This window comes from Notamacropus eugenii, chromosome 2, assembly GCF_028372415.1.
Source record: "Notamacropus eugenii isolate mMacEug1 chromosome 2, mMacEug1.pri_v2, whole genome shotgun sequence".
Lineage (NCBI taxonomy): Eukaryota > Metazoa > Chordata > Mammalia > Diprotodontia > Macropodidae > Notamacropus > Notamacropus eugenii.
The window spans coordinates 3106159-3130910 of NC_092873.1; the positions used below are offsets into that span (position 1 = coordinate 3106159).

Sequence of the window (24752 nt, forward strand, 5' to 3'; positions counted from 1 at the left end):
AGAAGAGGAGATAGGGGATGTCTAAGGTGGGGTGGGGGGTAAAGCTGAGAAACAAAAATTAGTACTCCATCCCACCTCCCACAAATCCCTGGTGGACGAAGGTATTTGTAAATGGAGTTAGGGCGGGGGAGGATTTTAATTTAACGGGGTTATCCCGAAAGAGGGTTCCCTCCCTTTCTTCCCACCTCCTGAAGAGTTTTCCCAATAAGAGCAGAGCCTGGATAGAAAGAACGTCCCCTAGGTCCCTGGCAGCTGTAGGAAGAGGTTAGACTTGGTGGTAGGATGGGATGGGATGGGCAGCGTGGGGAGGGGGGCCCTGCTCCCGCCCCCCCAGATTTACCATTAAAGGGTTAAATAGTCGAGCGAGGGAGGAGCCAGAGGTGGTGGGGGAGGGGTGCGGGGTAGGGAAGCACTTCTCTGTTGTCCTCACACTCCCAGGGCCAGCGGTCTGGGCTTACGGAGCCCAGGATCCGACTGCCCTGCTTGGGGTGGGGGTGGGGACCGGAGCACCCGGCCGCCGCCGCCTGTCCCATCTCATCCTGTCCGGTCCTGTGTCCTATACGTCGGGGCTGATGGCTCCCTCTGAGCCGCGGAGCCCCGGGGGCGCAGGGTAGAGCCCAGTGGACAGCCCAGACCACCCGCCCCCCCACAGTCCAGGGGCTCGGAATCCAGTCCCATTCCTCACCCCAAGCAGTAGACTCCGAAGGGGACGAGGGAGAGAGTGGGAGCCCCCCCCCCCCACTGCTCCCCACCCTGCCCCGCCCCGTCCCCCTCCCCCAGCTCCGAGACAAGATGCTCGCCTGGCTCCGGCGCCTGCTGCAAGGTAAGGATCCCCTGCTTGGACCGGGCTGAGGGAAGGGGGCTCCCCAGGGAGTCAGAGTGTGGAGGAGGGAAGAAGAAGAGGAAGGGCAGGAGAGTAGGGGGGTCCGAAGAGGACGGAAGCAATGGAGAAAGGATTGGGAAGAGACAGAGGAAGGGGCGGGAGAAGGCCAAGGGGGAGGGGGACGCTGGGATGGGGTGAACTCCTCCAAACCCACGATCTGCCTGGTTACCCCCAAACTCGGTCCAGGGGCTAGGAGAGCACAGCGACGTGACCGAGGCACGGCCCATCCCCGCTCCCGCCCCGGTGGCCGCCCCGCTGGCTTGGCGGGGGAGCTGAACCTGCAGTGGCTGGAGGATCGGGAGCTGGCTCGTGACCGTGGAGTCCCGGGCTACGGCCGGCGGCCGGGGAGGGTTGGGGCCAGGGGCTGACCGGGCTAGGTGAGGAAAGATCAGGTTGTGCCGTCCCGGCTTCGCCTGCTGGGGGGCGAATGCAGTGCAGAGAGGGGCACAGAGGACTCCTCCGACCGGGAAAAAGCCAACTCAGCAACTCCAGGGCGCCTGGTGTGGGGCTTTCCTCTCGGCTCCGCACCTTCACTCACCTAGGAGGCATTGGATGAAGGGGATAAGAACTGGTTAGAGGCAGTGGGGGCAGTCAGACGGGCAAGAGATCTACCAGAGGATGACAGGGAGCAGCCGGTTGCGGGAGAGTGAGGGGGCAGGGATCAAGAGAGAGGAGACAGTCAGACAGACGAAACTGGACACTAAGAGAAGACAAGAGACGGGGGACATGAGACAGGGGGGCTGAGGAAGGGTGACAGGGCCAAGGTGGGGGAAGGGGGGCTGGATTAGACAAGGAGACAGGGAGGCAGGGATTAGGAGCAGAAGGAGCAGTGAAGCCCAGGGGTGAGGGTAAGGAGAATGGGTAAGAGGGACTAGGGCAGCAGGGGCCAGGAAGTCAAAAGAGATAGTGTGATATAAAGATCGAAAAAGCCCTTATTGCAATTCAATGCATTTGGGGAGGGCTTCCCCTCCTCCCCCACCTCACAGGTGAGGCAAACCTTTTGTGACTCTTAAAAGGCTATCCTCATGTTTATTATCACTCCCCCCCCCCCCCCCCCATCTCAGCTCAAGGCCCAGCTAGGCCCAGGGTCTTGGGAGTGGGCAGGCTGGGCCTAGACAGTAGGTAGAGTGCTGGAGCTCCAGAGTTGAGCAGAAGCACTGATGGATAAAGCATTGCCATTTTTGTCCCTAGCCCCTCATCAGACTAGGCTCTATCCGGACCTGGGGTGGCTGTTTATTTGGGGGGATTCTATTCTGGCAGAGTGAGAAACTGTTTGCAGCAGCTCTGAACCTCACCACTCGCACCAGCGTCACTGCCTTCCTGGGTCTATGCGTCAGCGCCACCACCTCCACCTCCGTCCCCACTCCACTCCCATCTCCTTTGCCCCCTCAGCATCTGCCTGGCAGCAGCTCATGCCCTTAACCCCCTGCCATTCCCTGGAAACAGTGCCTTTAGGCCATCTTCAGCAACCAATGTTGAGCTTCAAGACTCCACGCTCCTCATTCTTTAGACTCAGGGACTGAATGGGATTCCTCTTTGGTATTAGCTCTTTTCTGGAGTCACCAGCTAGCTCATTCCCCTTTTCTTCTCAACATCTCTGGCTTTTCTTTAGTCATACTTGAGACTTAGTTCCTTCCTTACCTCCATGATCCCAATCTCAAAGGTTCTGGAATCTTTAAAACTAAAGGTAGAATTTGAATTCTAGGATGTTCTCAGAGCCTCCAAGCATTGGTGTCTGAAATCCATCTGATGGTGACATGTGTCCTCAGTCTGGTGGCTACATTCCTCACGCCTGTACTTTCTGGGATCTTCCATCACCCTCCATGATTTTCTGAGAGTTTGTGATCTTGGCTTCCCTTGTTAGAGAAATCATGGAATCACAGATTTATAGCTGGAAAGGTTCTTAGAAGCTATTGAGTTAAGCTCTCTCACTTTATAAATGAAGAAACTGAGACCCAGAGAAGTTAAGTGAATTCCCCAGGATCACACAGCTAGTCTATGGTATGTTTGAACCTAAACCTTCTTGTCTCCAGTTCCATTGTTCTATCCACTGTGGCACTGTCTTCTATCAAGGGTACACCTGCCATTCTCATAGTCCCACAAAGGATAGGTTGTAGACTCCCAAATTGGCCATCCCACACTGGACCTAATGGTTCTTGTCTGACTGCTGAAGCCTGGGAGATACAAAATAAAAGAAAACTCAAGAATCTTGGCCCTTTCCCTCTGCTCTGCCAGCCCAGTTCAGTATAGTAGCTTGCCCTGCCCCCCCTGGGTCTGTGGTAGAGCCCAGGTTCTGCACCCTCTTGTCTCCATGGGCGTTGTTCATCCCTGTTCAGGGTCGATTTGTCTCCAATGAAAGGACCAGAAATACATCATACTACTTAGTGCAGGAAGAAATCTTATGAATAACCACTCCAATCTCTCCATTTTGCAGATGAGGAAGCTGAGGCCTATGGAGTAGGTCCAATGATTCCACAGTTAGCAAGCTCAGACATGAGTCAAGGCACCATGTTCTTACTACCCCATGGTCTTCCTACCCTATGCAGATTTATTCCTGGTTCTCATCATTATTCTCTTTTCTATCTTATAACTAATCCTTAATCTCTAGACCCTCCCCACTAAAATAGGGACATGAAAAGAGGGTCATAGTGTTTGGGGGACTTTGGAAGGGCTTTTCCTTGCTATGAAAAGACTGAGAAGCTAGCTCCATCCTACCTGATGTCTGATGTCCAAGATTCTCTAGGACACTAAGGTAATGACAGCCCTTTGAGAGAGTACCCTAGAAAGGAAAGGAATAGGAGGGTGAGGGGATTGGAAGGATAGAGAGAGAGAGGAGAAGACAAGAGAAAATGTGAGCATAGAAGGAAAGGTAGGAGAGAGGATGGAAAAGAGGGGGACTCTGGGGTGAGAGAAAACCAAGGAAAGGAGGGAGCAAGACCAGAGTAGGGAGAAGGGGCTACTTCCCAGGTATCAGCTGCCTCTAACCAAGAGCTTTGCTGAGCTGGGCCTGGGGGCAGAGGCACTGGAAGCCCCCACCTTTCCCTCCACCCAGCCTCCAGTGAGAGCCCGCAGCCTGAATTATGGATGAAGCTCCTTGGGTTACAGCCACTGTATACAGGCAAGGACTAGAAATGGCATCAGCCACAGCTCTGCAGCGGCTGCCAAGGTGCCCCTCCCCCAGCCTCTGGCCCATTCCACCCCCCTCCTTCGAACCCTCTCCTAGCCTAACCCTGGCTCTCTGAACCCAGTCCCCTTTCAGGCTTGAAAATGGTATTTTGGGAAAGGCACAGGGTGTGACTACTTATTGGGGAAGTTAGGCCAAAAAGCCCCCTGGTTAGGCAAAGAATCTTGGATCTGGCATATCCCAGTTATGCTGCTATGTGACCTTGGGCAAGTCACTGCCCCTCTCTGGGTCTCAGTTTCCTCAACTGTCAAATGAGTGTGTTGGACTATCTGACCTCTGAGGTTCCCTTGTGACTTACAGTCCAGCAAATCTCTGTGAGACAGGGATAATGGGAAATTCCTCTTTTGCCTTTTTTTCCTTGAGGGGGGAGAGAAGAAGAAATAGGGAGGAGAGAGAGACAGCTGTCCTTGGGGTATATGAGAGAATTATGAGATGAGGGAGGAAGAGGAAAGATTGACCACCATTTCTCTTCCCTAACCAAACCATGCCCTTAGATGCTGGATATGCAGTCAGGGCTGGAGCTGTCAGGAGCAAGAACATGCCCTTTCGTTCCTCCTTCCTGTGACAATTGACAGAGAGAGAGAGAGAGAGAGAGGCCTTCTAATCCGGGAGAGCCTTGGCAAGCCTTTAGATCTGGGTGGGATTAAGGGATCAGGAAAGGAATTTGGCTTCCTAGAGCATCAACTCCAAGGGGAAGCAGCACTAGGGAGGGGGAAAAAAGTAACAGGGGTTGTCTCCACTGGGCCAATATGAAAGAACACCCCCATCCAAGGTCCCATGTTGGGCTAGGGGGTTTGGCTTCCCCACTGTAGAGTAATGGAGAGAGACTTGTCCCCCCACCCCAACTTACCCCATGTGGCTCAGGAGAACTGGGGAGGAGAAAATGATCGTGAAACGCTGCTCGGGGGAGGGGTGAGAAGGGCCGAGAAGCGCGGAGGTGGTGTGAAGGAATGGAACAGCCGCCGCCTGTGTCACTGAGTATTACATCACACCCCTGCCTACACACACACGGGGCCCAGCACTCGCTCACACGAGGGGGGACGACGGGGGACATCCAGAACATGCACACTCATATATGACGACGGACCCCTAGCGGGGCTCCAACCCAGGTGCTGGGATCCTATCCAGGGGTGCTGTCCAACACCTCAATTATCCACAAGCCTCAAGCACTGATGTCTCACATAAGCCTCACAGATAAGTCGGAATGAGGACCTGTGATGTTACACTTGGGGGTGAGTGATGCCACTGATAGACATCTGGCTGGATTGGCAACATCAGAGATGGCAAACACGTACACCTGACGGCACACCTGGCACAGGAGAGATCACAAATCTGTGCACACACAAAGTGGCAAATCAAACACCTAAAATCTGTCCTATATTCATGTGAACACATCGTAGTGGTGATAGTGGTTTCATACCCATACATGATGACCCAGATAACCTCCTCAGAACAATCAACCTCAGAGAGGTAGAATGAAGCAATGAGAAAGGTTTGTGTCCCAGTTTTGGATTCTGTGTGACCCTGGGGAAGTCACTTCATTTTGTGGCAACTGGGTGTCTTCATCAAAAAAAAAAAAATGGAGACAAGAAGACAAAGCAATAGGGCTTTAAGATTTGTAAAAAGTTTTGCACATATCATCTGCTTTGATCCTTACAGCCCTGCTATGAAGTGGGAAATAAAGAAGGGGGGACTCCAAGGGGGCTTGAAGTGCTATCTCGGAGGCTTGTGGTAAAGATCAAATGAGATGGTATATGAAAGCACTTTGAGAGCCTCAAAGTGACCACTACTACTACTTCTACTAACACCACTACTACTACTACTGCTACTACTACTACTACTACTACTACTACTGCTACTGCTACTGCTACTACTAGCTACATTATTTATCTATTGCAAGATGGAATATATATGTTATTTCATTTCATCCTCACAACACCCCTAAGAAGCAGGTATTTTTTATTACCCCTGTTTTACAGATGGGGACAATGAGGGAACTTAAGTGACTTAGACAGAGTTGCATAGCTAACAAGCAGCTCATGGAAGGATTTTAACTAAGATTTTCCTGACTCTAAGTCCAGGCTCAAACCACTTGCTGTCACCTCTATTATTATTAGCGCTACCTTTTTATCATCATCATCCCCATTTCAAAGATTAAGAAAGAGAAATGGAATGATTTGCCCAAGGTTACAAAGCTAGTGTCAGAATCTAAGATCAAACACAAGCCTGTCCTAACTGCAAGTCCAGTGTGTTGTGTTTTTCTTCCTCACTCTTGAGAGGAAAGTGTTCTGTAAATCTTATGTGCTAAAGAAACAAGTATCATTTCTAGATCTGGTTGAGGGCACCCACTAACCTCTGATGAGTGAAAGAGGTAGCAGAGTCAATGTTTGTTGAACAAACAATAGTGGATGGTGCACACCTCAGTCCAAGACCAACTAGGGAGCCATTGGAGAATGAGATCCTGGACCTAAAGATGAAAGAAGCTTACAGATAAGGAAACTGAAACCCGGAGAAGTGTTGTAACCTGACTAAGGTTACAGTTAGTGGAAGGGTGGGATCAGAACCCAGGTCTTCTATGAGCTGTTGCAGGCCAGGGAACACAATCCCTATGGAGTCCTGCCAGTCCATGCCTTTGTCTCTCTACAGGTCCTGCCTCAGCCTGCCTGCTGCTCCTGCTGCTGGCCCTGCCTCTAGTGACCCCTAACTGTCCCATGCTGTGCACCTGCTACCTCTCCCCACCAACTGTCAGCTGCCAGGCCAACAACTTCTCAGCTGTACCCTTGGTACTGCCCCCCCACACCCAGCGCCTTTTCCTTCAGAACAACCTCATCCGCTCCCTTCGGCCTGGCACCTTTGGCAGCAGCCTGCTCACCCTTTGGCTCTTCTCCAACAATCTCTCTACTATCTACCCTGGCACCTTCCGACACCTGCAGGCCCTGGAGGAGCTGGACCTCGGGGACAACCGGCACTTACGTTCTCTAGACCCTGACACATTCCAGGGCCTTGAACGGCTACAGTCCCTCCATCTGTACCGCTGCCAACTCAGCAGTCTACCCAGCAACATCTTCCGGGGCCTGGTCAGCCTACAGTACCTCTACCTTCAGGAAAACCAGCTGCTCCACCTCCAGGTAAGCTCCCTTTACCCCACCCTTTAGCCCCACCAACTTCCAGACTTTTGGTCTTCTCTGCCAGACCTGTCTACCTTTCCACAGCTCTTCTGGTCTCCGTTCCTGCTCTTCTGAGTATGTGCCTTCATCCTTCATCTTTCCTTTCTGACTCTTTCTCTGTCTCTGCTATCAGCTCACCCTCCTTTTCCTTGCCTGTCTCTCTAGTATCTCCATCCACTAGCCACTTTCTTCTCGTTACTTCCATCCTTTCCTTTCCTTTTCCTCTTTTTTATTTCTTTCTGCATCTTTTTCTCTCTGTTTTTTTTTCTCACCTTTTCAAGACTTGTTTTCTTTAGACTTGTCTCCCTTTTCTTCTCTTTCCTGTCTCCTCCATCCCTTTCCTTCTTTTTGTCCCCCTACCCTTCCCTCTCTCCATCTCCCCTTTCTTCTCTCCTTCCCTTCCCTCTCACCTCCTCCCTTTCCCCCTCTCCTTCTTCCCCCCTTCTCTCTTTCTCTCCTTCCCTCCCCTCTCCCCCTTCTCTCACTCTCTTCCCTTTTCTACCCCTTCTCCCCTTCCCTTCATCCTCTTCCTTTTCCTTTCCTCTCTCCCCTTTCTTTCCCCTTCCTCTTTCCTTCCCTCTCACCTCCTTCCTTCCTTCTCTCCCTCTTTCTCTCTCTCTCCCCCTTTTTCTTCCTCTCCCTCCTCTCCTTCCTCTCCCTCCTCTTCTTCCCATCTCTCCTTTCCTTCACTCTTTCTTGCCTTTCCTATTTTTTTCTGTATCTCTCAGTGCCTCACTATCTCCCTCTTCCAACATTTTCTTTTCATTCTCCCTTTCTCCTCTGGTTGCATCACAAAAATCCTTTGATACTTTCTCCCTTCTCATCTATTCTTCAGAGACCAGCACATGGAATGTGGGGGCAGGGTGGGGAGGTGGGCAGAGCAAATGGAAACGATGATCTCATCAAAGGCCTCTTCCCACCTTAGATTTGCTGGGTGGTTTGGGGAGAGGAGAGTATACAAAACCCTTTGCCCTTCCTATGCGTCAGTTTTTGTTCCTGTGAAATGGGCAGAGAATCATCCCAGGCCCCATCCTATCTGTCTCAGTGGTAGGATTAAGAATTAAAAGGAGGATGGTAGCAAGCTTTTGGGAGAACGCGGCTATGGAAATTGAAGGGATAGCCATAACAGCTATTATTAGTTTTATTGATATTATTATCAAGAATGATTAATGTTTCTTTTCAACCGGATTTTCCACCTTCTGTCCATTCCCTTCCCTCCCCAAAGTCACAACACACCCCCTAAAACCACACCCAGGGAAACAAAATTCCAAAAGGTTGCTGATTTTAAGGGTGTGTTGACAGCAGGGAAGCTGGGAGAGGTGGTACTGAATCATTCTGGTACGGTATGAATCCATGCAGGGCTTTGCTGCAAAGGGCCCAGCTTGGCCTCCCATCTTTGGGGCAGAGGCTCAAAGAGGGCAGTACTGTCAATGACCACACTGGTCATAATGGAGGCTGCATTAGAGCATCACTTAGTAGAATGCAGTACCTTTCTTAGACTCTTTCCAAGGGAAGTTAGCACTGATCAACCCAAGGGTTCTCTATCAGGCAGGCTTGTTTGTAAGCCATGGACACTAAAGATGAGAGTAAATCAAGGTTTTTGGATTTCAAGTCTAGATGCCACTCGTATCCTGTGTGGACTTGGGGCATGTCATCCAATCTCCCTCTGCTTTAGTTTCTTTATCTCTAAAATGAGGGACTTGGGATTAGAGGCTCTCTTCAGTACTTTCTAGTTCTAAATTTCTGGTCCTATGACCCTACGTCCTTAGTCACATCCTCCCAGAAGGGGACTGGGTACCTTAAAGATTCTCTCTCAACCACCACCTCCTTTCCAGACCATGGAAATGTAGTCAGAATCCTCTCCTCATGCCCAAAGTAGAACCATTGACATACACACACCCTACTCCCTCATGTCAGTCATGGAGATTCTGTTTGGTCCAGATCTGGGATTCCATCAGTATTAGAAGCACTCTGATGAGAAAAGTCCTTTTACCCCCAACCTCTCTACTGCTGACAGTGTCGAGTTGCTTAGCTCTTGAAGGCTAAGTGACTTGCCCAGACACACAGCCCATATGGTTAAGACGTTGGTCCTGAACTGTGTTTCTAACTGTGAAGTCAGCTCTATTCACTGTGCCACACAGGCTCTGATATGATTCTTTCTACATGTGATTACTTTCATAGTTGTGTTATCTCACATTATTATTTTCAATATTTAATTAAATTATTAATTAGAATAATTGTTGATATAATAATTACTAAAGCAGAGTAGCATAGTGAGAGAGAGCTGGCTTCCAAGTGAGGAAGGCAGTGGGAAAGAATAAAAAGAACTCTGAGACCTGGGTTTAAACCCCACCTTTGACACTCGTGACCTTAGAAAAGTCATCTGATATCCCTAGTCACCTAGCATTCCTCCCCTATAAAATGAGGTCTGCACTAGATGGCCTGTGAGGTCTCTTCTAGCTCTAAATCTATGATCCTAAGACCTGGGTTCCAATCTAGCCCCTAATTACCTTCTGTGTAGCTCCTTGAAAGTGGCTTGACCTCTCAACACCCCAGGCTACTTTCTAAGTCTATGAGTTGCTGCTCTGAATTTGTGGGGGGAGTTTCCCTAACCAGGGTTTCCTAAGTCAAAGAAATCATAGATATGGCCAAAATGCAGTAACAATGATGACGATGATCCCAACACTCTTATTCAATTACAAAAAGCACTTATTTTATCAAGCTAGGCAAGGGTTGGTCCTCAGACCATTTTTCCATGAAGCCCATCACAAAAGATGAAAACCAAAGGATGATAGTAGCAACCCCCTCTACCGATTCCCCACTGGAGGACAGACACACCCTTGGACTCTCAAAGGTGAGACCAGTGTAGGGCAAGTCCTGGCCCTTTCTCCCAACTTGGAAAGGCTTCCACTATGGGCTTAGTGACAAATGGTGTGTCTATTCTCCAGCACTCACCCCAGCCAAGTTCAAGGAGGCTCATTGCCAGCTTGGCTACTCTGTTGGGAAGGGGACAAAAGTCACAGTCCCTTGAAATACTTTTCTTAACCAGATCAGTTGATTTCAGTGGTAGGAGGAACTTTCAGGTGAAGAAACTCCTTCTACCAGTACAGACTGGCCCCTACAATGCAACCTACCTTTCTAGAGAGTTAGACTGAGAAGTGACATGCCTAGCTCAAAGCACTGAAATATCTCCCTAGACAGGAGAAATAGGAGAAAGGACTTCAGGTCAGGTCTTCCTGACTCCAAGGCCAACTTTTAAGCTAGTCTACCAACAATAATATTAATATGCTTCCAGTAAGGCTTCAGAAGCTGATATCCCAAGACCTTTATTCAGTTACAAAAGTATCATTTTATACACTTGCAAAACAGTTTGCATTAAATACAGAACAATTATAACAGGAAAATGACTTGTCCTTGGACCATTTCTGTGTCTTCCTGCCACCAGAAAAGATTGGAGGAGTGAACTTGGGATGATCTAGAGTTTTGAGGGTCAGGGAAGAGTACTGACTAGAGAACTGACCTTGGAGCCAGGAACACCTGAAGTCCTTTGATACACTTAGAACTCTAAGTTCAGAAGCAGCTGGGTAGTGCTGGAGTAGCTGTATGACCCTGGGCAAGTCACTTAACCTCTCTTCCTCAGTTTGTTTCCCCATCTATAAAATGGGGACAATAATTATAGCACCTGTCTCCCAGGGTTGTTGTGAGAATCCCGTGAAATAATACTAAAGTACTTTGCAAACTTTAAAGTGCTACCTATTATTATATGTTTCCCCCTCTGATGCATGTGTCTGTGAGATCTTAAACAAGTCACTTAACTTTTCAGTGTCCTAGGCAAATCTCTAAGATGATAGTTTTCAGGGAGGGTGCTAGCTTGAATTGATAGAAGGAGTTATCTCTTTGGGAGACCCCTATACCAATAAAATCACAGGTCTAATATGTATTCCTATTCCTATAAAATGCTAAAGTCTATCCCTAGGACTTAAGATGAGAGGTCCATGGGGCTCAGTCCATGGGGCTCCATCCTCAGGGCTCTGTCCTTGGGCATAGGAGCTGGGAGGCTGAGCAAGAGAGCTCCCAGAGACCTCAGATGACAATCTTTGGCCTCAGGGACCCACACATTGCCATTTGGTCCAATGTGGAATAAAAAGAAAGACAGCTTCTTCCAGGGAAGTGATTTGTCTGAATTAGGCCAACACAAGTCGCAGGCAGGTGAGGAAGCCTGAGAGCTGGGGTGACACCCACTGGGGGCAGGTGTGGCTTAGGATGGACACCTTCCCTACAGCAGTGGGTTGGAAGGAGCTATTTGAGGAAGTCAAAGGTGGGGATGGGGAGGGTGTTTCAGGTGTGGAAGAAACTGAAATGGGGTAGAAAAGGAGACTGGAGTTGGGAAGCAGCAAAGGGAAAACAATTCAGTTTGAAATGGGGGAAGGAACTTAGCCCCAGAGGGAGAAATGCAGAATGGATGTGGGGAACAATGAACCAGTTGGGGGAGGGGCTGAGGGAGATCAGGAAAATGTGGTTGTAGAAATGGAAGATGATTGAAAGCTTTCAAGCCAGGAAGTGGAGGGGGGAAGGGGGGAGAAGGGGGGAGAAGGGGGGAGAAGGGGGAGGAAGGGGGAAGAGAGGGCTGTGAAAGTCAAGAGCTGATTAATGCACAGAGAGAGGTTTTAGCAGTGGGGAGAGGAAGGAGCAGATTTTAGAGGCGTGGTGGAAGATACAGGATTTGGGCAACAGCTTGAATGGGGGGTGGGGAGGTGTTCCAACTTCAGACCCCAAGATTATGTGTTAAATGGAGACTGGAAAGGGGACAGGGAAGAATCCGATAATTAGGAATCGTTACACCCCTCCACCATGTGGTCTCTGACCCAAAAGGTGAAACTACCCCCCAAAAAACATGGAGTCCCTTGATCTTAGTTGACCTGGCAGAACTTCCAGAGGTTCAGGCCACAGCTCTTCCCTGCCTCTACCCCATCCATTATCTGACCAATCCTATCTCCCATTTCTATCGTTTCCAAAGCAACTTGTCTAGTGTGACTGCTCTGTGGTGAAGCCCCAACATTCGCATTACTAACCCATTTCACAGATGGGAAACTTGACACACAGAGTGGTAAAGTGTCTTATCTAAGGCCACACCTACTAAGTTCCAGAGTCAGCATTCTAAACCAGATCTTCTGGCCCTATGCCTAGTAGCCTTTGCTAAAACATCACCCAGCCTCTCAGTGCCCTCTGAGATAACACAAGCTGCTTAATATTTAGTAGAAGATGGAACACAGGGGAAGAAATTCAGTAACCATTCATGGGGTGAACTTAATGGGCAGAGAGATGATGGGAGAAAAGGTGGGTGAAGGTTGTTGTTGTTGTGTTTGTCCTTCATTCTCGAAGAGGACCATGACATCAAGATGATGACATGACTTGCATTTGACTTTGATTTGAGTGAGAAAGGGCTGTGAAAGGTCACCAGCCTCACTTTCTCCTCCAGAGCCATCTGAGTCCAGTGGCCTGATATTCACCAGGATGACTGGAGATGGCCCAGGATGCACTGGGAGACCTTGGCCATTTTAGGCTAAGGTCTTAAGAGTCAGAAAAGAGTCTGTAGAGAATTGGTCAGAGTCAGAGAAGTCAGGTGAGCCTGGAATCAGGAAGACTCATCTTCCCGAGTTCAAATCTGGCCTTACACACCTCATAGTTGTGTGACCCCGGACCTGTCCATTAACCCTGTTTGCCTCATTTTCCTCATCCTAAAATGAGCTAGAGAAAGAAATGGCAAACCACTCCAGTATCTTTGCCAGCAAAACTCCAAATGGGGTCATGAACAGTCAGAAATGACTGAACAACAACAGAGAGGTCAGAGATGTAAGGGGAGAAGAGGCCGCAGCTGTGGAAAACTCCAAGGATAAAGAGAGAAAAGCTCTGTAGTGTCAGAGGCAAGGGGTGGGGGGTGGGGGGGTGTTGGATGTGGTTAAGAGGAGGAGATCTTGGCAAGCGTGGTTCCTGTAGAGAGGAGAGGGTGGCTGCCAGATGGGAGGGGGGCGAAGAGAAAGCAGGAGGACAGGAAGTGGAGGCTGGAAACTGAGGTTCTCCCCACCCAAACTTCTCAGACCAGACTTCAGGGAACTGGGATTTCTTGGGGGCAAAGATGGTCTTCTCTGCAAAAAGAGTTAGGGCTGGGGGCTGTGAATCCCTGCCCTTCACCAGGGACCACCTCTCCTATCTAGGCTAGGGTTGGGCTTAATCCCAGAGAGAAAGGCTCATTGACTATCACTAGAGAACCTCCAATGTAGTTTTTGAAGCCCCAGAGCAACTACACCTCCAGATGTGTATCTCTTAACAGCTTTGCCCCCAAGGGACACTCCAAGCTCATCCAGATCATAGATTTCCAGATGGGAAAAAAACATCTCAGTCCTTCCTCCCCATTTTACAGATAAGGAAGCTAAGGAACAGTTAAGTGACCTGCACTAGGTCATGCAGGTCATATATATTAGATGTAGGATTTGAACCCAGGTCCTTTGACTCCAGAGCCAGTGTTCTTGACACTATAACATGTTCCTTCCTGCCTTTCTCCAGTCCTGGTCTTCTAGAGAAGTACCACCCCCACACACAGACAGACGCACAAACACTTGTCTTGGATGCTGGGGAAAACCCAACTCCCTTCTCTCTCCTCAATCCAGCCCCTGGTGAGAAGTGTATCAGTGGCAGATATAGGATCAAGTCAAACACAGAACTGGCAGTCAGGAGAGAGCTGGGATCAAATCCCAGCTTTGGCATTAACCAACTCTATCACTCTGATGAAGTCATTTATTCTAACTGGTCCTCAGTTTCCTTACCTATAAAATGGGGGGGAGTCATCCTTGCTCTGTCTACCTTGAAGAGCTGGTGTAAAGAAATTGCCTTTTCCTTGCCTTAAAGCCTAAGAAAAATGTGAATTCTAGATATACATATATACATAATTATATACATTTAATACATATGTATGCATATATGTACATATATTAGCTAGCATTTACATCACTCTTTACATTTATGATCTCAATTAGTCCTAATCACAACCCTCTGAAGCAGATGCTATTATTATCTTTATTTTACATATAAGGAAACTGAGGCTAAGGGTCATGTAACTAGGAGGTGCAGCAGGTAGAGCACTAGGTCTGGATTCAGGAAGACTTGAGTTCAAATATGGCCTCAGACACTTACTAGCTGTGTGACCTTGGACAAATCACTTAGTTTGTTCAGCTGTAAAATGGAAATAATAGCACCTACCTCACAGGGTTATTGTAAGTTCAAATGAGATATTTGTAAAGGGCTTAGCACATAGTAGGCACTATGCATATGCTAGCTATCATCATCATCCCACTGATGAATGTCTGAGGTCAGATTTGAACTCAGGTCTGTCCTGTCTCCTTGTCCGGGATCTCCCCATTATTGCATGTAGGCAGATACGTATATGTGTCTAGACAGAGTGAGAGAGCTTCTTCCAGATGCAGCTAGATCAAATTTGATGCCTGAATAATAGGCATAAAATTCAGGGTCCACCAAATCGCACCTCAGATACTTACTGAGAAGTCCTAGGGAAGTTACTTAACCTCTTTTGCCTCAGTGTCCTCATCTGTAAAATGAAAAATTGCTCTCAACGGTCTCTGAGATCTTTCCACTATCTAAAGCTATATACCTATGACAAATGGGCAAATAGACAACTGTGGAATGGAGATAAATTAGCCCCCTCCCCAGTGAGGTTGGGTGCTTCCCCAGCTCCCTCCAGACTTGGGCTCCCTCCAAGCTCCTGATCTCCAGGGAAGAGATCCTCATGATATACCAAAGAGCTGTCTCAGGGCTCTTCCCACCTCTTTTCTCTGGGAGAAGAGCTATCACATGGTGGGAAGGTGAGAAGCCAAGAACATCAGAGGATCATAGGATTTAGGGCAGGAAGGGACCTTAGAGATCATCTTGCCTGACCTCATTTCCCTTACAAATGAGAAAACTGAGGTCCAGAGCAATACAGTAACTTACCTCAAGCCAAAAAGGTAGTAAGTGATAAAGCTAGGATTCGAACCCAGGTCCTCTAACTCCAAAACCATTGCAATATACCATGCTAACCTGGAGATCATCTAGTCATTCCTCAGATGAGGAAACAGAGACTAAGTAACTTGGCCAAGGTCTCAAAGGAAGAGCTGAGGTTTGCAACCATCAGTAAGGGAGTTTGAATGATACAACAAGGGGACTGATCACCTTATCCAACCATCTCATTTTTCATTGGAGGACAGAGGTCCATGGAGTAAAATGACTTTTGAACTCAATTCTAACCCTAACCTTTGACTGAACCTGAACTCAGGACCTCTGACTTTAAATCCATCAGTCTTTACCTTGTACCAGTGTTACTTCTGGATGCCTAAACAACGTCTTCCTTCTAGTTAGGGGCCTCCAGGAGCTATTTCCCAGTTCTAAGTTTCTGCCACCCCTCACTCCATTACATCTCTTGCACCCACTCTTTTTCTTTCCCATCTCCTGCCACCCCAGGATGATCTGTTTGCTGACTTGGCCAACCTGAGTCACCTCTTTCTGCATGGAAATCGCCTCCGACTGCTCACTGAACACGTCTTTAGGGGCCTGGCAGGGCTGGATCGGCTGCTGCTGCATGGGAACCGGCTACAGGGAGTGCACCGAGCAGCCTTCCGGGGCCTGGCCCGACTCACCATCCTCTATCTATTCAACAACAGCTTGGCTTCACTGCCCGGAGAGGCATTGGCTGACCTACCTGCCTTGGAGTTCCTGAGGCTGAATGATAACCCCTGGGCATGTGACTGCCGTGCCCGCCCTCTCTGGGCCTGGTTTCAGAGGGCCCGGGTCTCCAGCTCAGATGTCACTTGTGCCACCCCTCCTGAGCGTCAGGGCCGTGACCTGCGGGCCCTCCGGGAATCAGACTTTGAGGCCTGTCCCCCCGCTGCTCCAACTCGACCAGGTGGCCGTGCCCGTGGCAACAGTTCCTCCAACCACCTGTATGGGGTGGGAGAAGCTGGGGGAGCTCCCCCTGTGGATCCTTCTACCTTATACCGGGACTTGCCAGCTGAAGACCCCAGGGGGCCCCAAGGTGGTGACACACCCACAGAAGAAGACTACTGGGGTGGCTATGGGGGTGAGGACCGGAGGAGGGGAGAGGTGTGCCCTGGCCCAGCCTGCCCCACCTCACTGGACTCTGGAGGCCCATCCCAACACCATGCTCTGCCCACTCCTTTCTTCTGCCTCTTGTTGCTGGTTCCCTATGGCCTCTGATGGGCAGGTTGATACTTGAGAGGGTAGCGAGTGGTAGGAGGGCAGCCAAGGATGGAGGATAAGAGGTAATTTTGATCTAGATGACCTCCTGCCTCCATCTCTTTGAAGATTACTACCCTCCTTTGTGCTGCTACCTATGCACTGACTCATTTCCTGTCCCCACCCCTTCCAGGACACTCTTCCAAGGGACAGCATCTTTCCTCCATTCCCTACTTGTTCCCAAAATGTTTAATATGGGCATTTCTCTTCAGTTTTCACCCCTCACCCCAGCCATTAGCTCTTCCCTCCTCTTTCTAGGGCTGGGATTTGGCTGCTCACAGATTCATCTTTGGGCCCTTCAGGGGCCAGAATATTACTTGAGGGGGAGCATATTTAGTTTTCAGAGCTATCTCTGTCAGCTGGATGTATCCAATGGATTAGAGTTCCTAGTGCACCTGTAGGCTGGACTTTATCTGCCCTGCCTCCCCATCAAAGAACACTAAGGAGAAGTACCCCCTAAGAAGGCCACTCTAATTCTGGCAAGGGATGACCCCTAAGGCCCCAGCTTCTCCTGGCCCTCTCCAAACTCCTGAGAAGGAAAGGAAGGGAACTTTTCCTCATCCATCTCTCCTGGACATTTTTTGGAGGTGAGAGCCCCCGGAGACCTTTCTTCTCCACCATGCCCCCGTGCGGCAAAGAACAAAAAAATTGTTTGAAAACAAATTTATTAAAAAAAATTATATTATTTTAGATATGTCTATGGGACTCCTTCACTTTTAGTCCCTTAGGGGTAGACTGTCATAGATCCTTGAGTGCTCAGATGCTGAGATTCAGACATTTCTAGATCATATGCTCTCATCCTTTCATTTTACAGATAATTCAGGGTCCTCTAAGAATCTAGAGCTATTGTAGAGACCACCTCAGATCTGGATAAGGGGCAATTAAGCCAGGACTGAACCCATGTTCTGTGACTCTATATTCGAAGCTTAGGATCCTTCCAAGCAAGAAAAGATAACTTGTCTAAAGTCAGGAAGACTTAGAGAACAGTAAGAAAATCTTCAGTATCTAGACATTAAACTTGGGTTGGTGATTGAGGAGCTGATGCCCACAAAATGGCAGGAGCTGAGGCCACAAAAGATGAATGTATTTCTCAACTCTGGGGTGGGGGAAGAAATCAGAGTACCTCTCCCAACACATGGAAATCTTATTCCTAACAATATTCCTCCTTCTTCTTTATGTTGATTGAAATAGACAAAGTCTTACATCAGCCCATGATACCTGACACAAATCAATAATCAAGAAGCCTCATTAAACATCTATTGTGTGCCAGGAACCTTACTAGACCCCGACCATACAAAAGCAAAAGTAAAGTCATATTTGCCCTCAAGGAGCTTGTATTCTATCAGGAAGGTAAGGCTAGGGAAGGCAACTTGACTGAGAATAATTTTTCTCATATCCCAAGGCCTGACTCCTCTGCTATAAGCAGTAATTAAATATACAACTATATGTAACATACAATAGAGAAATGTTCTATAGTAGAGTATGGTCAGAAATGCCATCCTTGTGCTTCTCATCATTCCATTCAACAATTAATCAAGCATTAATTAAGCTCCTACTGTATAGCAGGCAATGTGCTAAGCAATGGGGTTATGAAGGTAAAATTTAGCTGCTCCTTCCCTCAAGGAAATGACATTTGACTGTGGGGAAAGCCCAGGTATAGGTAACTAAATACTACATATGTAGAAAATAAATACGCAGGCATTTTAGAGATGAGGACCATAGCTGAGGGCATCTGGCAGGTCCTCTTGTAGGAGACTGACCCATGAAGGGAGCAAGAGGTCCCAAAAGACCAAAGTGAGGAAAGAGAACAGTCCAGGCATGGGGGATGGCCTCCTAGGAAGCACATAACTGAGAAATAGAAGGCCACATATAGGGAAAAGCAAATTGGTCAGTTTGTCTTGGACATAGAGTGCAAGGGTAGAGGGAAGAGGAATGTGGAAAGCTAGGTTGGAGTCAGGTGGTGGAGGACTTCCAACAGCAAAACATATTTTATCCTAAAGACAAGAAGCCATTGAAACTTCTCGGGTACAAAGATGACATGGTGAGTCTATGGACTGGGGCTGTTCATTTGGCAGTAGTGGGGAAGAAGGACTGCAAAGGGGAGAGTCTGGAGACAGGAGATAGTTTTGAGTGGCCTTTGGTTCCTACCACAGCACCAGGTCTGGAAGGCCATAGCTAAGAGAGAAAGGTTAATAGTATGACTAGTTAAGGATCATAGGCCCATCAGCTGAGAACCAGAGGAGCTTATCACAAGGGTGATGGGGTCTTTGGGCCCCAGCAGCTCACCAAGACCAATACTAAGGTGTGCAAGAGCTGTGATTTATATGTTCATGTACAAGAGAATGGAACTTTCACATGGAGGAAAGTCCCAGTCCTGGAAGTTTTGAATTTGAAGGCTGGAGGAGGGGGAGGGGAGACTTTTAGGACTGGAGGGAATAGGAGTCAGATATTCTGATTGATACAGCTAAAAGATGGAGAATTAGGGGGATGTAACCCTAGGTTAATGTGAACTGTGTTGTTGTAGCTGGATTAGACTTAGCTAAACAGAGGTTAAGGAAATAAATTGATGGGGTTGGGTGCTGAGGTTGAGATAAGAAGAGTGAGTAGAGAAAAGGTAGGGACCTAGAGATGGAAGAAGATTACAGCTTGGAGAGCTCAGTGTTGGGGAACAGATCAAATCTGATTCTTAGATCTGATACTCATGGCCTAGACTTTCATTTGGGCTGCTGGAATACACAGTGCTATGCTGAACATAAAAAATAGAACCCATACTAGAAAGCATCTTAGAACACAATGTATGAGAGATGGGAGAGTTCTCCTAACATAGAATCCAGAATGTTTGAAAGGATCTTAGAATGTAGAATATTAGAGAAGAGAGAGTTCTCCCAACATAGAACCTAGAATGTTAGGGTTAGAAAGGATCTTAGAACATAGAATGTGAGAGGTGGAAGAGTTTTTCTAACATAGAAATCAGAATGTTGGAACTGAAAGGAACTGTAGAATTTGGAAGGTTAGAGAAGGAAAGGGGATTTCAAATGTAGAACCTGAATGTCAGGTCTGGCTGGAGCCTTTGAACATGGAACACAATTAGGACCAGAAATGACTTTAAAACAGAGTCAACAATGTTAGAGCTGGAAGGGATCTTAGAACATGAAATATCAGAGCTAGAAATGTCTTTAGAAGTGATAAAGAAGAAAGTGTTTATAACAAGGGACCTTGTAAGGGAAATGACATTTTCAGTGTCACACAGTGAGTTAAAGGCAGAGACCCCAGATCTTCCAACTGCCACTCCAGGACTTTCTCTAAGGTTTTTTTCAGGTGCTAGCTAAGATTGATGTTCGGTTCGCTTTAAGACAGGCAGGCTGTGAATGGGAATGAATCCTGACCCTGGGACCATGGACAGTGTGGGTGTTGGGGGAGGGAGGGCTCAAGATGGAGACAGGTAGGTATGAGGTTGGTCGGCTGCACCATGGACCAGAGGAGGGCCGGTGCTGGTAAATCGCAGCCAGCCTTCCCAGGCCATGTAATTATCCTTGTGAAAAATTCATGGGCCTTCAGTCCAGATGCTATTTCAGAACAGCCGTGAGAGCATGATGAGTGAGCAAGACAGCTTCAGGAAGGAGGCTGTAGGCATTGGCTCCTCAGTCTACCCCCACACAACCAGCACAGAAGGACACATAGACACCCATAATGGACTGTGGCACGTGCCCAAACACAGAAACACTTCCAGAGATGACCCACAGTATGACCCCCAATAAAGCACAAAACAGATATGCACCCCCCAAATCACAGGCATGCCCACCCCTACCAACTGCTCTCATATCCAAGCAGAGACCACACCCAGAGATACTGCACCCACATCTACATGCAAAACTACAAAGGGAACACACAGGCTCTCAGCTTCCTAGTTCCATCCATATCCTCACCCCTACCCCCAACCCTGTGGAAGACTCGAAGCCACAGCCTCCACTATGGAAGTATACATTTAATATGGAGCTCATCTAGTCCAGCCTCCTTCTCTCCGCTCCCCCCTTTACAGTTGAGGAAACTGAGGTGCAGAGAGGGCAACTGAGCTGTTCAAGGTTATCCAGTCACTTAGCAGAGATGAGTCTGGACATTAGATCTTCCAGTGCCAAGACCAGCTCCTTCGCACACTAAAATCCCCTCCTCTGCTCCAAGGCTTCCACCACCCTGATCCAGGACCTTTACTAGTCTTTTTGCCTTGCCTATAGACTCTTCCATCTCCATTTCATCCTGTTCACCACCATTCATTAATTCATTCATTCATTCTCTGACAAATATTTGGCATTGTGGATGTTCAGAGCAGTGTACTAGGCACTGGGGTGGGGGCTGGGGTGGGGAATAGCTAATGTTTAGCTAAAATGCCCCCAGTCAAGTTGGGACGGGATGAGACACAAAAACAAATAATTCTAATAACCAGATCAAAATTTTCCCATTAAAACAAAAATGTAATGCCTTTTGTTTTCACCTCAAAATAATTTCTGGATACATACTTATATTTCCTCCTACCCCCAACCATGAATTTCTCTTTCTAAAAAGGAAAAAAAATCACAGTTAAGTGAAACAGACTCATTTATATCTTTGGACAGTATATTCAACACTCCATACCCATGATCTCCCATGTTTCTAATGAAAGAAGGATGGAATAAGCTTTTATTAAGTTCCTACTTCATGCCAAGCATTGTGCTAGGCACTTTACAAATATGTCATTTGATCCTCACAGCAGCCCTGGAAGATTGGAGCTGTTATTATCTCCATTTTACAATTGAAAAAACTGAGGCAGGCAAAGGTTAAGTGATTTGCCTAGGGTCACACAGCTAGTCACATTTGAATTCAGGTCTCCTTGACTCCAAGTCCAGTACTTTATCCAGTGTACCACCAAGCTGCCTAAATGGGAAAGGATAGTAGTATATTTCCCCAACTCTTCCTAACCAGACTAGAATTCTAGAACAGGCATGAGGAACCTGCGGCCTTGAGGCCACATATGACCCTCTAGGTCCTCAAATGTGGTCCATTGATGAAATTCCACACCTGAGGACCTAGAGGGCCACAAGTGGCCTTAAGGTTAAAGGTTTCCCATGCCTGTTCTAGAAGCATCAGTCACAGAATTTTAAGAGACATTTACATTGTCACTCAAGAAATGACAATGATTCCCTTTTGTTTGCTCAAAGCCCAAACTTACATCTGCCTTTGTAACCTTATCTCCCACTGTGAACCCTCTGTTCTATGTTGGACATGCTTGGGATAGGTCCATATATCCCACAAATACCACCAACTTTCACTTTTCCCCCAAAAACCCTACTAAGCTACCCAACTACCCACCCTGCTGCTAGTGGGCTCTTCCTCTCCCCTTACTTCCTGACAACTGGTCTCTGAAACTGAGGCAATTCTCCAAAAACAATCCCTGGACTTCAAACCTATACAAAGTGTGCCCTCATACACATCTGAGCAGCATTCCCTAACTTCCCCCCTGAAGCCCCAAGAAAAGAATTCAGACCTCTGCCCCCTACACAGATACTCTAAGGCTGAGGGTGAGCATCTGTTGGAGGCAAAAGAACTTGGGACTGAGAGAGATAAACCAGCTTACTGGGTTGAGCTCTTAAAACTATAAGACTATTAGACATCCACAGAGAGAGGAGGGCTTCTTTTAGTCCCTTTCCTGGGATTCTTACTCCCAGAAACCAGATAAATGTTCAACACTTCTCAACTGCAAGCTTTCAGATGGACACAGTCTCACAGTCTAAATCATACCCATTTTACAGACATGGAAAAGTGAAGTCTGAGAGAACAGAAATGAGTTCCTGAAGGTCATACATCATAAGAAACCAACACACACACACACACACACACACGTCTCTTCCCTACTCAGAAACCCAAAGACTGCAGGAAGGGGTGGGGGCTCCCAGATTATCAATGGAGAAGATCTCATACTTCTGCTCTGAAAGGTGACACTAGTTTTGGAAGAGCACAGGTGGTGGCCCTGGGGGTAGGCTGGGGTTATCTTTCCACATAAATGTTTCATGCTTCCACCCAGACCTGTCAGCTGTTCCAGAAACCTGAGCCCAGCTCAATGTCTTTGTATAGGTATGACCTTTGATGGGGGAGGGGAGGGAAGAGCCCCTAAGGACAAGAAGACATCTGCCTAGGGGCATGCTGGGTAACTTGGGGTGGGGGTATATTTTTAGAGAAGGAGGAGTGGACAAGGAAAGGGGGAGGGAGCAGAATTGACCTTGAGGACCTTGAGAATTACCTGGTGACCTAAAATTAAGGAGTTTCAGGAGGCCTGCTTTGGATCTGACTAAAGCAACTGTCTTCCAGACTCCCTGCCCTACCCCCTACCTTTCAGTTCTAGAGTATTGTCTAATCCTGCTTAATCCTGCCTACCTCCCAGCTTAAAGTTGGCCTGTTGGAGAGATAGGGGAGGTGCACCCAAAAGATGCCCCCAGGGCTGAGCAGGCAACTCAGAGCAGGATTCCCTGATCCCTTTTTGCTCTGTGATTCAGGAAGAGGAAGGTTGGAATAGAAGGGAGAAACTAGGGAAAGATATTAAGAATTGGCAATGAGGGAAAGAAAAGGGGAGGGGAGTTTGGAGAGAAAAAGAAAGCAAGAAAGGGAGGAAGGGAAGGCCCTTGGAGACAGATGGCAAAGAACAGAGAGCCAGGGACAGACAGACACACCAAAAAACTGACAGAGATAGTCACCAGCAGGCAGAGGATGGAAGAAATCAAGGAAAGGAGAATGCTACTATAGTGCCAAAAGCAGAGAAGCAAGAACCAGAATTGGAATCCCAGCTCTGATACTTACTACCTGCATGACTCTTTGCAAGTGACTTAAACCTTTTTGGACCTCAGTTTTCTCACCTGTAAAGTGAGAGAATTGACTATATGATCTCTTTGGTCCCTTTCAACTTTAAATTTATGATACTATGATACTGGTCTAGATGGCCTCTTGGATCCCTTCCAGTACTCAATCTATGGATAACTGGGAAAGAGTAGGTTGATTGTCTCCACATTCTCAAAGGTGGCATGGTCTCTGGGGACAATGGGGAATCAGAGAGAAAAAACTGGGGAAAATGGTCCAAGTTTCCTATTTGCAAATTTCTAGGGACTATTAGGAAGCAGCTGGGTAGAGTGGGTAGAGTGCTATGCCTGGAACCAGGAAGACTTCTCTTCCTGAGTTCAAATCTGGCTTCAGACACTTCCTAACTGTGTGACTCTGGGTAAGTCACTTAATACTGCTGGCCTCAGTTTTCTCATCTGTAAAATGAGCTAGAGAAGGAAAAAGCAAACAGCTCCAGTATCTTTGCCAAAAAAACACCAAATGGGATAAGGAGTTAGACTGGACTGAAAAGAACAAAGGGACTGTTAATATTGGAGGGAAAAGAGGGGAGGTGGGTGAGTTTATGAAATAAAGACTCAAGAGAATGAAAAAAGAAGTAGGGAAATGATGGAGAGAAGAGAAAGAGGCTGAGAGGAGGCAAACATGGTGGCCGAGAGAAGAAAGAGAGTCAGAGGGGTGCAGAAGGGGAGGGGTGCTGTCAACTGAATCAGATCTGGAAGAGCAAGTCTCCCATTCAGTCATTGGGCCTTGGGGCAGAAGAAGCGCATCTACACCCAGAAGGAGACTCAGAGGGTGGAATCAGCCCTCACACCCATATACATATTCTCACATATATCATATATGGTCACACTATGTACACAGAGCGTTAATTTGCATTTGTATAACACATTACAGTTTACAAAAAGCTTTTCCATAATCTCATTTACTATGTATATGTATGGTATCACACGTCCCCAGTTACATGCCTATGTGTCTATAGACTCAAAGACCACACACACACACACACACACACACACACACACACACACACACACACACACACACACACTCCCCTGGACGGAAAACTCCTGCCCACTTTCACGCTCACTTCTCCTGCAGAGAGATTCAAGCCCCCTTCACATGCCCCTTCTCCCTTCCATCTAACCTCTCCCCCACCCCCCATCTTTTCTCTGCCTCCCCCCCACCCAGCTCTTAGCTCCAATTCATCTGCATAAAGTTCCAATTAACACGTTTTTCTTTTGCTATTTGCGATCCCTGAGCTGGTTCCCAGCTTCAGTAAGCCAGCTTCCCACCCGCAGCCCCCACCTCCCAGGCAGGTCCCATTAACCCTTCGGGTCCTGGGCCTTTGAACTCA

The 24752-nt window shown here is 47.8% G+C and overlaps 1 protein-coding gene across 2 annotated transcripts; it reads left to right on the forward strand.

The window, feature by feature from the left end:
• Nucleotides 1–404: 404 nt before the first annotated feature.
• Nucleotides 405–17227, forward strand: RTN4RL2 (reticulon 4 receptor like 2). 2 transcript variants are annotated; one of them, XM_072638647.1, is made up of 3 exons: nt 405–823; nt 6714–7195; nt 15746–17227. In XM_072638647.1, exons 1-3 carry the CDS (start codon nt 793–795, stop codon nt 16496–16498), a joined length of 1266 nt encoding a protein of 421 aa, XP_072494748.1. In that variant the 5' UTR covers nt 405–792; the 3' UTR covers nt 16499–17227. The 2 variants fall into 2 exon arrangements, with proteins under 2 accessions (XP_072494748.1, XP_072494749.1); XM_072638648.1 differs by lacking the exon at nt 405–823 and adding an exon at nt 1937–6019.
• The last annotated feature ends 7525 nt before the right edge of the window (nt 17228–24752 follow it).